At 39.2% G+C, this 18,473-nt stretch overlaps 1 protein-coding gene across 6 annotated transcripts in view; it reads right to left on the bottom strand.

The window, feature by feature from the left end:
• The window catches only part of LOC121527168 (ribosomal protein S6 kinase alpha-3), an 84,947-nt gene that overhangs the window by 8,957 nt on the left and 57,517 nt on the right, over nucleotides 1–18,473 (bottom strand). For 4 of the 6 annotated variants that reach the window (XM_041813961.1, XM_041813965.1, XM_041813964.1 and 1 more), the window contains 15 exons: nucleotides 16,999–17,115; nucleotides 14,977–15,058; nucleotides 13,600–13,680; nucleotides 13,351–13,430; nucleotides 12,344–12,450; nucleotides 11,692–11,729; nucleotides 11,415–11,557; nucleotides 10,180–10,250; nucleotides 9,510–9,598; nucleotides 8,556–8,620; nucleotides 8,354–8,456; nucleotides 8,119–8,243; nucleotides 7,520–7,645; nucleotides 7,354–7,443; nucleotides 3,641–3,799 (listed from right to left, as the gene is read on the bottom strand). In XM_041813961.1, the coding sequence (XP_041669895.1) occupies nucleotides 3,641–3,799; nucleotides 7,354–7,443; nucleotides 7,520–7,645; nucleotides 8,119–8,243; nucleotides 8,354–8,456; nucleotides 8,556–8,620; nucleotides 9,510–9,598; nucleotides 10,180–10,250; nucleotides 11,415–11,557; nucleotides 11,692–11,729; nucleotides 12,344–12,450; nucleotides 13,351–13,430; nucleotides 13,600–13,680; nucleotides 14,977–15,058; nucleotides 16,999–17,115 (1,476 nt within the window). The remainder of the gene's footprint in view (nucleotides 1–3,640; nucleotides 3,800–7,353; nucleotides 7,444–7,519; nucleotides 7,646–8,118; nucleotides 8,244–8,353; nucleotides 8,457–8,555; nucleotides 8,621–9,509; nucleotides 9,599–10,179; nucleotides 10,251–11,414; nucleotides 11,558–11,691; nucleotides 11,730–12,343; nucleotides 12,451–13,350; nucleotides 13,431–13,599; nucleotides 13,681–14,976; nucleotides 15,059–16,998; nucleotides 17,116–18,473) is intronic. The other 2 variants (XM_041813962.1, XM_041813960.1) reach the window with 1 other exon arrangement.

The following is an 18,473-nucleotide window of genomic DNA, read 5'->3' as shown; positions in this document are numbered from 1 at the left end:
AAAGTTTATAAACTCAGAGGAAAAATGTGCCAAAGAAGGAAAACACAGCAAGATTTTTATGTGTACGAGAGGATTTTTTTTTAAATCTTGTGTTTCTAGACTTTATTTCAAAATGACCAAAATCTTCACTGCTTATTCTGTTCAGGGCCATGAAGCTAGAGTCAATTCCAGCTGTCACTGACTTGCAATAAGACTTGCTCACTCACATGTATGGGCAATTTAGAGTCAACAATTACCCTAAAGTGCATGCTGTTGCATGTCTATCCAGAGAGTACTTATGCATGCAAACTCAGCAAAGAAAGACCCTGCCCAATCAGGATTCAAACCAGAAAAAATTGCTGCAGTGAGGCAACAGTGATCAACCACTGCCACCTGTGCAGCCCAACTCAACAGACATAGGACAGACTACAATCCTGTAGACTACAGCAGTGGTCCCCAAACTTTTCAGCCCACAACTCCCAAAATAAAGGTGCTAGAGACCAGGGACCCCCACAGTTCCTGCAAGTGGTTAAAACAGAGTTGAACACAGCCATGCGCATTCAAATATATTTGAGTACAGACTTACGTTCAAAGGAATTTTTACCCATGCCGATGAAATCGGCAGGGAGTTATGTAAAGGGTTCTGTATTTTTGTTTGTTTGTTCATTTGTTTGTATGTGTACAAGATAACTCGAGAACGGAAAGTTGTATCTTCAACAAACCTTCAGGGAATATTGGGATAGTGACGGGGAAGAATCGATTAGATCTTGGTGATGATCCGTGCACCTGTTCAGTTTTTCTCTGACTTCGTAACAGTAATCAATGGGAGCGTGAGTTCCTCGGTGGCGTTGCTTAGGTGTGGGTCTGCCACCTCAGACGGCCATTCTAGTTAAACATTACTTTGATTCCAGCATAAATCACACTAAATGACCATGTTTCTATTTCATATTGAACTAATTGTTTGCATACATTTTAATAAAAATGGGTGATACATTTTAACATCATTTAAAATTATTTTTTGTTATTTTGGAAGGCATCTGGCAACCCCCTCTCAATGTCTTGTGACCCCCAAATTGAGAACCATATATAGAATATAGATTGTGTGTCGCTCTCAGATAGATCACAGCAATGCAATGTCACTTCCTGCTTTCTAATATGGCCACGCCCCCATTTGGGAGCAAACAGGCCTTCAGACTGAATGGCCGTATAGGTTAGAAAATGACAAAAGGGTGTCAAAGAAGAGTTGTGTGTCTTTGGCTGAAACTAGAGAGGACTAAAGCGGGCTAATGTGGTGCAGTGTTCTTAATGAGTTTAAGCTAGCGATCACTCTGTTACAGCAGGAGCTGTAGTCTGTCTGCCTGTTGAAAGCTTTTTCACACATTCACTAACTTATTAACCACATTTATGTGCTATGATCAACACACATAAGGTATGTGATGTCGGTTTGTGACATCTCCAGTCACAAGATGGGACTGGTTGTCCAGTCTGACAGAGGGAGTCTGAACACACCCTCGTGCATCTATAATTTTGTTTATTTCACATTGCTATAAATTTTTTTTTCTTAAATGCACTACATTATTTGTTTACCTCACTGGCTGTTGGATTTTGTATCTCAATGACTGTTTAACTGTACGTTTTTCATATTTTAAGCTTTTAAATCCCTAATGATCCAATCTTTCCCATTGACTGCCATTCATTTTTAAGGAATGTCTTACTACAGAAATGGAAGGGGCTGGCATCATTTGGGCAAAGTACCCAGACGGGTTTCTTTTGTCTATACAAAAGAAGTTTAAAGGTTTAAAGTTTCTGCAGGTGATGTGGTTCTTTTGGTGTCTTAAAACAGAAACGTCCAGCAGGGTTGTTTGTAGCTGACTGTGAATCAGTCAGGGGAGGATCAGCATCTTAAAGTCTGAGCCCATGGTTCTATCCCGGGAATCAATGGATTGTTTCCTTTACATGGGAAGTGACAACTTGACAAATCCGATAGATGGTTTTGGAAAGACAGAATCTTTTTCTTTTTTTTTTTTTTTTTAAAGATGATTTTTTTGGGGGCTTGTTGCCTTAATATGATAGGACAGCTGAAGAGAGACAGGAAATATAGGAAAAGAGAACGGGAAGGATATGCACCAAACAGCGCTGAGACCAGGAATCAATCCAGCAACCAGTGCATCAGGGACTGAAGTCTCTGTAGATAAGCACCTGCTCTACCAACCAAGCTAAACTAACCATGACAGAACCTTTCAAAAAAATCTTGAAGGGTGATTGGACTGTCACAGTCATAATGGGCCAGAGCAACAAACCTATGCACTGCCCCAGGGACTAAACTACATAATGGGCAGCCATTATTATTCTTCACTATCAGTGGAGCAAGTGGGTAATTTAAACCCCTGCTGAAGCTGGCCAGAAGGTGAGCAAAAAACAACTTTTCAACCAAGAAATTTTTTCAGTGTGGGTCTTTGTTCTGTTATTAATAAAGAAATGTCTGATCAAACCAATGCTACAGCTACATCCACACTAATCTCCTCATCAGCCACCATTGTTTCCAGGCTTGCAGCCACTTCAGCTGAACTACAGCCAGAGCAACCTCCCCTGACGCTGATTGGTCAGGTCTGTTTGCAGATCTGGCACAACTGTTTCAGGTTGTAGCTTTGCAAGATGGATCTGTTTGATGAAAGACATAAAATCTGGACAATCCATCAACTTTACAAGGTCAAGGAAGTGAGTCTTTGCCCTGAGTGTGGGAAGGCAGGTATCTCTGGGTCTTCTTAAGGAGTGAGGGTAGAATAAACTGTGAGATTGACAGACTGACCACCAGCACAGACAGCTGCACTGTGGAGATTATGCCTGGAGATAAACCGTAATGTATTTACCAGTTAATTTCCATTCCAACCCTCATCTTTGGTCATGAGCTTTGGGTAGAGTTTGAAACAATGAGATTAAATGAAGTTGAAATGAGAGGCCGGGGCCAGCCTTTGAGATGGAGTAAGAAGCTCTGACATCCAAAGGGAGTTTGAACTAGTTCCATTGCTCTTTAAAAACACATCCAAATGACTGGAGAACCCAGGGCAGACCCAGAACTCACTGGAGGGGTTCTGGTCTGGCAATACCTTGGGATCCCCCAGGAGGAGCGGGAAGACGTTGCTAGGGAGAAGGTTGTCTCCTAAGCCGCCACCATGACCCAACCCCGTGAAGCAGAAGAGGATGGGAGGATGAACTGTCATTTTCGGTATTAGATTCTTGAATAATGGTGACAAATGTTATAGAAAGTGACGCAATATCTTGAATAAGAAAATATTATCAGTTATCTTTCAATACAGAAAGGCATTTGTGAAAATATGAAGATGTTTTCCCTCACTGTATTACTGCTTTGTTCCAGAAATATTGTTTTAGCTACAATGAGACATGGGAATCTTTCTTTAGACCGGACAGCATCACTATATACAATAAAACAGTGTGTAAAACTGTGTGCTGCACTACAGTGATTCATCAATCAGTCTAGAAATGTCCGCTTAAACACACTACAAAGATCAACAACACTTGGTACTAAAACTAGTTGTAGAAATGTAGAAAAACCTCCATAATATAGGTGACTGTTTGGAAGAGAGAACTGCTTTTAAAACAGCAGGACTGGTCTCGGTGACTAATGTTAACTGTGACGCACCCCTTGTACGTGCAGGTACTCCACCGTCTTAGTGATGGTGTAGAGAACAGCGCTGGCTTCTCGCTCGGAGAAAAACTTCTGTCGGAGGATTTTATCCAGTAGCTCTCCTCCTTTCATCAGCTCCGTCACCAGATACACAGAGCGGCCGTCATCGTAGACCTGCGTCACCAAAACACCAGTTTAGTCACATGATTGTTCCATGAATTCATTTATTTAGACATTTTACTCATTAAATCTGAATTTTTCAACAAAATAATAGCTACAGGCCTGGTTATTCAGGACATTTGTTCCATCAGAGTTGATTAAACATGCGGTGTGAGGATTATGGGTCCAACAGGCACGAATGAGTCACACAGTTACAATAAACTCAAAAATATTAGAAATATTCAGTCTGAAAAGGCTTAAAACCTCATTTGTGTTCCAGTTATCAACCCATTTTCCCTTTTCTTTGAATAAACCATTACCAGAGCTTCCATCCTAAGTACCCACACTTTTAGTGCATAAAGAGCAAAGTTTAAAAGGCAGTAAAAGGTTCCTGACACCCACTGCTGTCTGTGTTTGAGCTTTAAAAACACCAAGATGAGAAAGATTAGTGTGCTAATGTATGAATGAATCCTCTGTTTTGTTTGTGACTGATCTTGTGGGCGCAGGTCAATTTTAGAACATCAGAAATTAAAACAAAGAAAGAAAAGCCTCCACACATTTGTGCTGCTTTTGTTTAGATTTGTCTTCCTTTTTAAGCAGTTTAAGCATCATAGCAAAAGTCCTGACACTTTAATAAAGCATGAACCCTAAAGCAGGGACCTTTTGGAGGATGAAAGAAAGTCCCCGGTGCTTTACTAAGACCCTGTTTCACATGGTAAAAATTTAATGTGTATTTGTAACACCACAGACTTAGTAAAAGTTCCTTTAGAGCACTGCTTCTCAATCGGTCTAGAGTCTGGACCCACCACCAACTCCTTAACTACATATAACACCCAAAATTCTGAAAGAAACAACATTTTCGAGGACATGGAGAAACACTACATGAACCAAAGTATTCAGCAATGACATTGTATTCAAATCCCTGTACTTTAATATGGAGTTGACCCTTTTGCAGCTATAACAGCCTCCACTCCTCTTGAAAGGCTTTCCACAAGATTTTGGAGTGTTTCTGTGGAAATTTGTGCCCATTCATTCTGTTCCAGTTCATCCCAAAGGTGCTGGATGGGGTTGAGGTCAGGGCTCTTTGCAAGCCAGTGAAGTTCTTCCACACCAAATTCATCAAACCATGTCTTAATAGTCCTTGCTCTGGAGCACACTCATGTTGGAATAGAAAAGGGCCTTCCCCAAACTGTTGCCTCAAAGTTGGAAGCATCACAACTGGGGATAAGGGGCCTAGTCCAAACCCTGAAAAACAGCCTCATAGCATTATCCCTCCTCCACCAAACTTCACAGTCAGAACAGTGCAGTAGGCAGGTAATGTTCATCTCCTCTTGCAGAGAAGCGTGATTGGTCAGTCCACAAAACAGGTTTCTACTGCTGCACAGTCCAGTGTCGGTGTGTTTTCATCCAACGCTCTGTGGACTGCTGATGTGAGGCTAGCTTGTAGCTGCTCGGCCACGGAAACCCATTCACGAAGCTCCGACCACACTGTATTCATGCTTGCATTCAGAACTCTTCCTCTACAAAACCAGAAGAGCGTCGGAGACGCACCATGTGCCTTAGCAGTCGTTGACCTCACTCTGTGATTTCACACGGTCTTACGCTTCATGGCTGTTGTTCCTAAACATTTCCCACTTTTCAACCATCTTATTGCAAAGGTGGCATCCATCAAGGTAGCACGCTTGAAGTTACTGAGCTCTTCAGAATGACCCAATTAGGATCACAAATGTTTGTAGTGGGAGACTGCATGGCTAGACGCTTGATTTTATACACATGTGGCAACAGGTCTGATTGAAACACATGGATTCAGTAATTAACAGGTGTGGACAAATACTGTCCATATAGCATATTCATCAATTGATTGATTTTGGCCTTTGGTAGGGATAGCACAATGACTGACAAAGGCAACCAGCCAACAACAGCAAAAATGGTTTACTGTGAATTTGGTGTATTAGACTCTTTTTAAGACGTGTTTTTGTAATAAAAGTAGGGCTGAATGATTTGGGAAAATTATACAATTGCAATTTGTTCCCCCCAACATTGAGATAATGATTTAATCGATTAATTCTGTTTGTTTGTTTTTTTTTTAAGTTCCTCATCTTATGTTTTCTCAACAAACAAGCAATATTTTTATTTAACCAACATAATATTTGATAGGATAAACCAAGGCTGAACAATTTTGAAAAAATACTGAGATTAGTTTGACTCATTGCAAATTCAATATGAATTGAGGGAGGAAGGGAAACAATCATTTTATGGCTCTCATTTTTTAATATTACAAATATGTACAAAAGCAAGGACAGAACGATATTTTACAAGTATTGATAGAAAAAAATCACAGTTGAATGTTTGCATTATGTGTAGAGCATGACTTCTGCTGCAAAAAAATATATTAAACTTGTGATATTCAACACATTATAAGTCATATTCAACACATTATAAGTCAAAGAAATATTGCATCTTGTGCGATTTGAAAATTGCAGTAGGACAGATTGCAATTTAATCTAAATGTCGATTGATTACACAGCCCTAATCAAAAGTTTGGCGCATCCTTTAAAACAGTCTGACCATAACACCAGTGTAGAACACGCTGTCATTACAGCAGGTGCAGTCACAATCATCAAACCCAACACAGGATCTGACATAGTTTCAGATTTTTCCTCAAACATAATAAATATTGATCTTTATAACACATGAAGTCACCAAAATAAACTTGAAACTAGTAAAGCTATGCATTACGATGCACTGTAGCCTTAATATTGGGACCAGTCAGTAGAATAGGAAATCGAGGTGAGAGCATGGGGAATAACATGCAGGAAAGGAGCCACAACTTGGACTAGGCTTCCTGCTTGAATGATTATAGCCTCCATATGCAACCTAACTGCTACTCAGTCTGAGCACATTTTTAAGAAAATCATTTACAAAAAAATGCTAATGATAAACACCAAAACTTAGATTCAGTTTCAGCCAAAGATTTTTCTGTGATATTTATTTAAAATCAGAAAAGACAAGAAGCATGTTGATTTCAGATTAGTTGGTATTAAAGATGAAAACCACAAAGTGACTCTCTGAAAAATATGAGAGCTAATCTTCTCTAAAACAGCATGTAAATAACATAAGGCACTCTCTTTCTAATCTTAGACAACACGCTGAATCATCTCTAACAGCTTTTTTAACAAAGGAACTGAACATGAGCGCAGATTTGATCATTCCTGGAAGTGATGCAAGCGAGAATGTTTCTACCCCACAGCTCGGTGATATTTATAACTCTCATTAAGAGTGAGTCACCCAAAAACTCAAACCATTAATATAACGCTTGAAAATGACTGTTTATCCACCAGCTACAAGGACAAACCTTTACAGAATTTACAGCATTAATGATGCATGAAATTATTAAACCGCTGTGTTTTTCCTTAAATAAATACGGTTTCTTTAACACCAGACTCTTAACATTAGATCATATCAGGCTAGATGATTTACAACTCCTAAATGATCATCTCGTGTGTGAGTTCAGATGATTCTAACATAATTTTTAAAATTGGTTACGATCGAAGGTCAGTCTTACTCACATCTTTGAGGGTGATGATGTTTGGATGTTGTCCGTATCTCAGCAGGATCTCCACCTCCTCTGTCGGGTCTCTCTTGGACTTGTTGATGATCTGAAACAAAGACACAATGAGTTCTTAAAGACAGAAAAAGAGCTGCAGATCGTAGGGTTGTTTTGTGTTTAAGTACCTTTACGGCGTACTCCATGCCGGTTCCTTTGTGTACGCCACGTTTGCAGATGGAGTACGACCCGACACCGATATCCTCCTTGATCTCATAGGCGTCTGAGAATTGAGATGTGCTTCTGTGCAGCTGCTATAAATGTAAAGACACAAATAAAAACATCACATTAGAAACTTTTATATCAACAGATTAAGGCAGTCCTGGATGCACCCTATTTCTTATATATACAGATTATACACAAATACATTATTTAGGATCTTGAACTTTACTGGGCCATTCCTGGATCATGAAACTTTATTCTTAAACAGAAATAGTCCTCAAAGAAACACTGGTTTTGTTCCTCTTTTATAACCACAAACAGCTGCCACAAACAGAGTTTCTGGGTTACTGAGGCCTAATTCAGTTATCTGTGTAACTGTGGAGTATTTCATTATTTCTAATTTTATTTCCAGATAAAACAGGACATTCTAGCCACAAAAAATAACACAAAATGCTAAGAGATCTTCCAATAGCAGCTAACAAGTGCTCTGATCTGACTTTAATAATCACATCGGTATCAGTATTTCACATTTCTGCTAATAAAGTGAGTGAATTGAGAGTCTAACCTTATGTGAGTGTACCTGTACAATAGTATTGGGTATAGGTTGTGTGTCCTCTTCTGTTATCGCCACAAAGCTGAATCCTCTAAATAGCTGATGGGCGTTGGCGCTTGGAGGAACCCCCGGGGAGTCTGACACACAAACAGAGAACAGATGAAGGTCCAGAGGAAATGTGGATTTTAATTAGTAAGTAAGAAGGGGAGGAGGAGGAGGCGGAGGAGGAGGAGGTGACAGTTTGTACCTCTGGGTGTCTTCGCTGTGAACTCAGGATCAAAATAGAAAGTGTCGTCAGGTCGTCCTGCAGCCGGTTTGAAGGGAGGGTGGATCTCTCTGCGGAACAGTTTCTGCACAAAGGAGGAAAAATTAGAAAACCAAGGCACATAATTGAGGGAAAAACAGTGAAATAAGTCTTTCTGTTTGTTTCTAAAAATGTAGACACTGACATTCCAGTCGATGGTGCCGAAGAACTGATGCCTCTTGATCTCCTCCACACCGTCTGGTCCGGCTCCTGCGAGAAAAAAAAAAACCAAAAACAAAACTTAGGAGGAGATAGGGCAGTATATCACAAACTATTTTCTGTGGTAGATTTTTTCACATTTTAAGAGCATGTTTTAGAAAGGTTGGAGTCAAAAGATTCCAGTGTTTGTGGGTAAATAATTATGAAGGGACATGCCATGAAACACTGAGTGTCGACGGTGACATTTCATCTGTACTGAAGTTGCTGCAGCTGCAATAATTTTGCTTCTTCTGCCTGTGCTTAATGGTGGAACATATACCGCCACGCCCCCTACTCTTTCAGAATGTGCAGTCTCATGAGAAATTAAAAGAAAACCTTTATAATTGGTGGATTTTACCTGTTATAATAAACTATAGGCCAGATCACAAAACTTCAAAAATATTTGAAAAATCGGCTGATAATTTATTTGTAAATATATACATTGTGCATCCCTAATTACAACCTGCAATGATGCAGGTCCTGTGAGCTGCCACCTCAGCTAATATGAGTCCCTACATTTTCCTTTTAACTCTTAGATGTCACTTTATTTTAATATGCTCACTTCTGGCTGCTTTAATTAAACACAAATGTCAAATGTCAAAATGTCAAAATGAATGCTTCCAAAAGGCCATATACCAAAAAATGAGTGAGGCCAGAGTAACTATGCCCACTTTTCTTTATATAATCTATAATATCAGATTACTCCTGCTCACTAGGCAACTACCCAAAAATTAGTGAAATATTCAAGCATAATGCTCTTTTTTATTTCTGCTCCATTATTCAAATAGGATCCCTTGATGATGTATGCAGTATCTTAAGAAATGATTCAGGGCATGCATGTACAATGAATTGCTTTTCTGTTAATTTTTGGGGGGAAAAACACAAAAAAAGAAAGTTATACCTAATCTGTTGGCAGGGTTACGTTTGAAAAGGTTCCTGAGGAGACTTTGAGCTTCTGAGCTTAAAAACTGAGGCATTCCCAATTTCGCCCTGCGAAAACAAAAACACAGAGTTCATATTGAAATAAAATCAGGCTCTTATTGCACATCAAAATATCTGCTTCATGTCCATATTGTGTATCAAACTGTAAGAATCTGAAAGACTAGACAGCAGTATGCTAACACACAGGAAACACACTCAGCGGTCTGCAGAGAGTCGACTCAGCATTATCTGACAGACAGACACAGAGAGTGAAAGAGAGATGGGTTAATATTTCCTGTGAATGTTTTTTTATATTCTCTCCAACATGAATCTTTCCCTTACTTCCTCCTACATGATCTTATTTCACCCTCTCCTCCCTCTCTGGTAGAAACTGCCATCAAACAACCACTCCAGTCCATTTGTCTTATCTGTCCACTGCTCTGTCCATCCCCACCGTCCTCGTCTGAGTGCTGCTCTTTATCTCCTCTAATAGAAACCCTTCACCTTCCCCTGGGCTGACTCTGTAGATGGAGGACAGAGGGAGGGAGGAGAAGCTCTCCGTCTCCTCTTAGCTGTAAATTTATCTGTAATAACAGCTGTTAGGAGCTGACTGGATAGGAGTGTGAGGGCGATATGAAGAGTCTTCTTACTTGAGGATCATGGTCATCGTCTCTTTCCGGTCTTTGCCTTGAAACGGCAGCGTTCCCGTCAGCATCTCGAACTAGGAGGGAAAAAATGCATAGTCATTGTTATTTTCAACACCTCAGAGGAGTTTCTGTTGGAACTAAATGTGTTATAATGGCTCTGATACATGTGACTATTTTTAGATCTAAGATTTAGGACAGCAGATCTATGAGAGTGTTTACAAATTTAAGATGGATGTGTGGATGGTTGACAGATGGATGGATGGATGGATGGACAGATGCATGCACTGATTGATGAATGAATAGATGGAAGAATGCACGGATGGATGGATGCATGCATGGATGGATGATGGATGGATGGCTGGATGATGGATGAATGCATCCAGTGGGTGGACAGATGGATGCATGCATAGATGGATGGATGAATGGATGGATGGAGGAATAGATGGATTTATGAATGGATGGATGACGAAAGGATGATAGAGAGATGGATGAAATGGATGGATGAATTTATTGATGGATGGATGGATGGATGGATTGGTTTATGGATGGATGGATGAGATGATGGATTGGTTTAAAGATGGGTGGATGGATGGATGAATTTATGGATGGATGGATTGATGGATAAATTTATGGATGGATGGATGGATGGATGGATGGATGGATGGATGGACAGAAGATGCATGGCTTGGTAAATAGATGGATGGATGGATGAATGGATGATGAATTTATGGATGGATGGATGGATTGGTTTAAAAGGTGGATGGATGGACGAAAGATGTATGGCTTGGTTAATAGAAGGATGGTTGGATGGATTTACAGATGGATGTACGGAAAGATTGATGGATGGATAGATGGATCATGAAAATATGAATGAATGGATGTTTGATAAATAGTTGGGACTGTAAAAGGAAACCAATTTTTTTGCAATAAATGTTATAAAGTATTTTTTTACAAATGAAAACATGCTAAACTAGATTAACAGAGCAAAACAAATAGCTTAATATCCTAAAGGCAGCTTTCAAAGAAAACCCTCCAAATACATGTGAAGCCCAACTTACTAATTATATATACAGTTCCACCACTCTGACAATTAAAGTCATTTTCATTTATCAAAATCAGATTATTTTAGATTTACTGTTTTAGAAACCGTACTGGTAAAGGAAACAGCTTCACAACATATTCTTCCTGCATCCCATTAACCAGCAGTTTGACCAAAGTTGCGATCAGCATCTTCTCACCATGAGTACCCCGTACGACCACCAGTCGGCGCTATGCGTGTGACCTCGTCTGTTCACCACCTCAGGAGCCATGTACTCCACTGTCCCACAGAAGGAGTACGCCTTATTCTCATGGTCTATGGACTCTTTACTGAGGCCAAAGTCTGAGCACAAACCCACAGAAATCAGTGTTAGAGGAGTTATCAGCAGCAACAGCAGCAGCCTGAAGCTGGGCTTAAAAGAAGATAATACACAGAGAATAACACACAGTACACAACGCAGATATAAAATTACGCACCGGTCAGCTTGATGTGTCCTTCCTCATCCAGGAGGATGCTGAAAAGGCAGAAATAAGGTTTTAATAGTCTGAAGGAAATGTCTACAGGCAAACCAGAATGCACCATGACTGTGAGTACTGGTGTCTAAGTCTTAAAGTGCAATTTTAACTTTTGTTATAAAAGCTCTCTTATGTTAAGCATGCATGCCATATATACTTAAACTAAGACTACCACCAGGGAAGACTGTATGCCTACATGTGTTAAACCATTACCACACAGTGAAATAACAGTGGTGGGTCAAGAGGAAGGGGCTGGTTTCTGTGGTAGTGTGCTTGATATGGATCTGTATTTAACGGTGTAGCTTCATATTTTATAATAAACTTTGGATTACAGAGCTAGTAAAGTAAATGGGAGTCAAATTGGTCCATAAAATATCAATACATTTTGAAGTTAGATGGGGTATTTGTGCATAGTTTAAAGAAAAGCCCTCAAAAGCATTCTTAAGATACTGGGCTCATAAGGATGGACAGACAGACAACCCAAAATCATGCCTCCAGCTCTGACTTTCACAGTTGATGAGGTATAATAACAGGATACCAGAAGAAAGCAGAGTGAAGATAGGTCAGATAGGAGTTACTGTTTGTGAATCTGTGTGTTTCCTGGAAGGCGTACTTCTCTGGTTTGAGGTCTCTGTAAATGATGCCCAGGCTGTGAAGGTGATCCAGGGCCAAAGCGAGTTCTGCGAGGTAAAACTTCACGTCCTCCTCTGTGAACATCACCTAGAACACACAGATCAAAAATGAGAGAAACGGTAAAATCATGTAGTTGAGTGAATGAGAGAGATGAGAAAAACATGCAGACAGGAGGGCAAATATATATAGAAACAACACATCTTCAACTGGACACAAAGATGCAGGATATTTGCTTTAAAGTGGTAGAGTCTCTGCAATTGGTGGTATTAAGTCCCTTTATCCTCTGGATAAAATGTTCAAGTTAGTGTCTGTCGTAGACAGATTGCAAGCAGAGGAGAGAGAAGGCGTAACTCCTGTCCTCCTCCTAAGGCCCTGCATGCACATATAAGGGCATTGCATTTGGCTTTCCCAGTACACAGTACACAGTAATAGTTTTAGAATTTTTGACGTAATTGTTCAGAATGTTCATCGAAGTTTTAGTAATTTGCTTGAAATGTTTGGAGAATTCGCCATGAAATTTTCAGGAAGTTTCATTGACAATTTAAGGAATTTGGATTTTGGGGGGAAATGATGATTTTTTTTTAAGTATTTCAACGGAATTTTGGGTAAATAGTTGTATAATTTGGACAATTTCACTGGAAATTTGGGGGAAAATTGCTTTGAAATTTATTGGCATTTTCATAGGAATATGGAAAACGTATTCTTCAGTGATTAGGATTCGTTTTTTATTGGGGGGGGCTTTGAATTTCAACGAATTTCATGGAAATTGAAGATATTTTTGGAGAATTTGCTTTTAAATTTTAAGGTATTTTTATGAAAATTTTGCATTTGGGAATTGGGGGGTTGTGTCCTTTGAAATAAAAAAAAATCCTATAAATTTTACAGGATTCGTTTGGATGTTTAGGGGAATTTTCCATAATGTTTGGGGGGGCAGGTGGTACCGAGAAAAAAAAATCCCCTATTGAAGTGAAGAGCGAGCCGTATTACCTCCTTAGAAAGACGAGTGAAGAGGTCTCCTCCTCGGAGGAAGTCCAGGATCAGGTAGAGCTTCCCCTCTGTCTGGAAGGCTGAAGGAAGAAGGGAAAGTTTAAAATGATTAATAAAGTCTGAGACTTTTACTGCTTGTTGGATCTTTCCACTGGAAGATCTGTTGCCTACTAAGAGTGAAACAATGAGCTCTGATTGGCTGCTGCGTTGGATGACTCATCACGGACAGTCTGTTATTGGCTGACTCACCATAGTGCAGTTTGACAATAAAGGGATGGTTGACCTCCACCAGGATGTCTCTCTCCATCTTCGTCCTGACTCGGTCACGCACTGAAAACAGAGAGAGTGGAAAAACACATAAATCACCAGATAGAGCTCTTAGTGAGGGGCCAAAATAAAACAGACTGCCTTATTTGGTTTGTATTTTGGTTGGAGACACTCTCAGATGGCAGCTGATGAGTAACAGCGTAACAAGGAGAGAAAAAGGGAGAGGAGACCAACAACAAGGAATTTTAAAAAAGGAGATAGAAAAGCAGGAACAAGAAAGTCAGATTTAACCGAAGAGGAGGAGATAAGGATGGGAGCATAATGTAGTTTCAGCTCCACGTAAAGAAAATAACTCCCTTTCTTCATGCATGTCTGTATCTGTGTTTCCTCTCATGTTAAGGTGTGAAATTCCATCTTAAGCGACGACGACAAAGCAAACACTCTGAATCAACCTGTGAACATTTTCCTACCTGAGAGGACCAAAACATTTCATTCTTGTTTCTGCAGAAAATGCAGCCCTGGGTCAGTTTTAGAGCAGATGTTTTGGCTGAGCGGCAGCCAGTTGGTCTGTCATTTTAATGATGGACCATAAGGACTTCTTTCGGCCAAGCTCAAACAAAACCTTCACTAAAAGATCTGAATTTATTGGAAATTTTCCTTTCTGAAATCCACAAAAGATCCCTAAACTCTTATGTGAAAATATAATATTTTTTTTAAGGTATTCCATAAAATGTGTCCAAATTTTCTTCAAATATGCCCTAAATGTTTATAAAACCTTATCATAAAGCCTAAACATAACGATGAAAAATTTCCCCTAAAACCCCACGTAAACTCCTGAAAATGTTCAAGCAAATTCTTTCAAATTTTTAAAATAAAATTCTCAAAAAAAAAAAAAAAAAAAATCACAAATAAATGACAGAAATTAAAAATAAAAAATAAATTCACTGAAATTTCCATGATTTTTAAAAAATTTTTGATGGACACCCCTACTACAAATTCCACAAAATTTACAAATAAACATCCTAAATTTCCATTAAAAAAAACTAAAAAATCCAAGAAAATCCTACCCAGTGATTTAATTTAATTTAAATTTTCAAAAATTAAAGACATTTAACAAATTTCCATGAAAATGCCAGAAAATTTCTGAACAAATTCCCCTCAAATATCCAAACAAATTTCCCAAATTCCCTTGAAAATGCCCTTCAAATTTAAGAAGCAAACTTCCCCTAGAAATTCCTATTAAGATTTCCAAAATACACAACTATAAAAACAGTCAATTTCACTGGATTTGAGAGCAGCAGAAACATTAAGATTAAGAATTTCAAATAAGGGCTCTTACATCTCTCAGTCTGTTCATACCTTTCAGTGTTGCTTTCTTCAGGACTTTCATGGCGTAAAGCTGACCTGCATCTGGACCTGTGATCTTTCTCACCAGAAACACCTAAAAACACACAAAACATACAGAGAGTTAACAATATACTAGTTAGTCTATACATGAGCCCAAATCTGGTGTGGCCAACCAGATATCAGACCTCTTGTCCACCTTTTCCCAGTCAGCTGTAGCCTAATAACGGATCTGTGCCACACTTTGGCCAAAGTATGATATGGATCAAACACAGGGGAGTTTATAGGCTGTTAGCAGATGATGTCACGTCTCACTGAAGAACTCCAGAAGGATCAGGAAGAGATTACTGCATACAGAAGTGATGCTACATTTTCAAAGTTTTGTGCTGTTTATGGCTGTGGCAACTGGTGGAAATGTGGGGTAAATAAACAACAATCTTGAGCTATTTTAAAGAAATTTTTATTTCTATTTCTATTTCTATTTTAAAGCTATTTTTAGAAAATAAAGGCAAAAAGCCAATAAAAACTCACAGTGAAATTCCAGCAGATGAGCAGTCAGACAATGCTCACATATAGTCTGTTTCCACCAAGTTTGATTCAGTAGTGTGTCAAAATGAATCCTAAACTTGTTTGTGCTTCTACAACCAATGTCCATCAAACTTTTCTTGTTGCATTGGGAAATCTGTCTCTTTTAAGAGATCTGGATCATTTGGCTCAGCTCAGTAATTTTGGCTTCCAAATGGCTCTTCATTCTGTGATTTTTTTTTTTTTTTTTTTTTTGAATTATTAAATTAAATAACAACAAAAACGGAGAAAGAACCCTGGAGGCTTCTCTTGTTTTTCATATAAGCTGCCTAGGCCATAGGCACTAATGCAAACCCATACTATCAGAGATGCAGGCTTTTGAATTGTGCCAGGACAACAAGCTGGATGGTCCCTCACCCCTTTAGTCCTCAGGATACAGTGTTCTTTGTTTTCAGTAAGAATTTCAAAATTTGATTCAACTGACTACAGAACAGTTTTCCATTTTGCCTCAGTCTATTCTAGATGAGCTTTGGTCCAGAGAAGACAGCAACATTTCTGGATCCTGTTCACTTATAGCTTCTTCTTTCCTTGATCTAGCCTTAACTTGGATGGCATGGCCAACTGTGTTGACAGACAGTGATTGTTGGAAGTGTTCCTGAGCCCATGAAGTGATTTCCAGTACAGAATCATGCCTGTTTTTAAAAAAAGATGTATTTTGTGGCTTTTACTCTTTATTGATAGTAACTTCTGAGATACTCTGCATCTCTGAAATGCTCCTTTTAAACTCAGCCATGTTACTTACTTGTTAACAAATTAAGCTAATTAGTTACAAAATGCTTCTCCAGCTGTTTTTCATCAGTACCACTCTAAGATCTGTTGCTACCATTAAATTCAAAATGTGTGGCCCTGGTTTGAGTCCGGCCTGCAGCTCCTTTTTCTTCATATCTCTCCTTCACTCTCTCATTCCCGTTTTGGATTTTATCCACTGTCCTTCTCTCAAAAAAGGCATGAAAAGCCCAAAAATAGATCTTGAATAAAATAGGAATGGTACCAGGGTTGTACAAGGAGATGGAAATGCATTATCCACCTTTATGATGCACATCACTTCATGTCAACACAGTAAGAGTCAGTGCTGCTGTCTGGAGAGGCCTCCGAGTTTCAGTGTGGTCTAAATATTGTGTGTACTCTGTAATTTTGTGTACGTTTGTGTATATGAGAGTCAGTTTGTTTGGGTTGGCAGTTTTTCTGGATCATTCTCCTGTAAATTAACATAAACACACTCACAAAACGCTCAAGCGTGCTTGTAATTGTTCATTCATAAAGATGATGATACTAACCGGGAGTCTGAAGGGCCCTCAGCCTGCCGTTTCCATAGCAACGGGCTCTCAAACACAGCCAAGAGGGAAACATTACGGGGATTTGAGTGGAAATGAAACCCACACTTACGCACACACTCGAGCCCACTCACACACAAGCACTGAAGAGTGAATAAACACAATGATCGACACAGACCTTTCCAAAGGAGCCCTGTCCCAGGACTTTACGGAGCTCAAACTGTCGGGGGTCGGCCTTCTCCGATCCCTCCTTCACGTGATTGGTGATGTTGATCTCCTTGATCGGGACGTCATCCTGTAACACATAAAAAGAACAAGGTCAGAGTCGTTATTTTGGACCAAAAAGGTGATCACTTAGTCTTTTTTTCTTTGTTTTTCAGGAAGACTAAGCAGAAAGTTGAGGCTTGATTTTTATGAAACATGGTGAAAGCTGGGTTTAGCCAGTTCTTCTGGATTTTTAACTGCATCCAAGCACATAAAGTGCTTATATTCACCAAATAGACAAAATTAGTGGTTCAGAGTCATGTACAAGATGGAATCGGATTCTTAAATCTACACCCTGTGACTGGTTGCCAGTCAATCGTGCTCAAACTCACACCAATGGCCAATTTAGAGTCACCAATTAACCTAACAGGCATGGTTTTGGTGGTGGGAGGAAGCTGCAGTACCCAGAGAACATACAAATTCCACACAGAAAGGTCCCGACCGAAAAGTGAACCAGGAACCTTGCTGCTGTGAGACAACAGCACTAATCCTGGGCTGCTGTGCAGCCCAAAGACGCCACATTTGGGTTTAGGGCTGAACGATTGTGGGAAAATAATCTAATTGTGATTTTTTTTTTTCCCCCGGTATTGCAATTGCGATTTGATATGCGCTTATTTCTTAAGTTCCTTATATTATGTTTTTTTTTCCAACAAACACAATCAATAACTCATTCTATATTATAACCAACACAATATAAAATAAAACTAGAGCTTAACAATTTTGAAAAATATCTAATTGTGATGATTTTGACTCATACTGCAAATGTATTAAGAATTGATCTATTGAAGGGAGTTACAATTTTTATGTCATTCTTATATTTAACAAGAAAATGTACAAAAAGTGGGATTTTTGTAGACCATTCTTAAAAAAAAAGCCTGTGAATGATTGCATGATCTGTAATGCAAAACATCTCTGCTGCAAAAGAAAAAAAAAGTTCTAAACTGCTATTTGACAATTGCAGCAGGCCATATTGTGGTTTAATCTAATTTTCAGTTAATTTCCCAGCCCTATTTGGGTTTATTTTTGTGTACAAAGCTGATGTGCAGAGCTGAAGCATGTTTTTGCACAAGGGTATACAAAGTCACAGAAACCAAAGGTCTTAATGACAGCATCAATGCGCTCAAACACGATTGATTTGGGGGTTTTGAAAAATGCAGAATTGGGTTTTAATCTCCATCTCTAGTCTAATCTTACATGGAAGAATAAGGTTAGAAATTTAACACTGATAACAGATCTGTATTGGTATCAGAAGATTAAAAGCTCTAGTATTGTACTGGTGAAAGTTGGATTTGTCCATCACTGGTTTTGAGCATGTTTTCCTCTAGTTTGGTCCTCACCACATGTCCGTGAATCACTCGACAGGTTTAGCAGGGTTCCCGAGTGTTCGTC

Source organism: Cheilinus undulatus, linkage group 19 (genome assembly GCF_018320785.1).
Source record: "Cheilinus undulatus linkage group 19, ASM1832078v1, whole genome shotgun sequence".
Lineage (NCBI taxonomy): Eukaryota > Metazoa > Chordata > Actinopteri > Labriformes > Labridae > Cheilinus > Cheilinus undulatus.
This window is presented reverse-complemented; position numbering and strand designations above follow the sequence as displayed.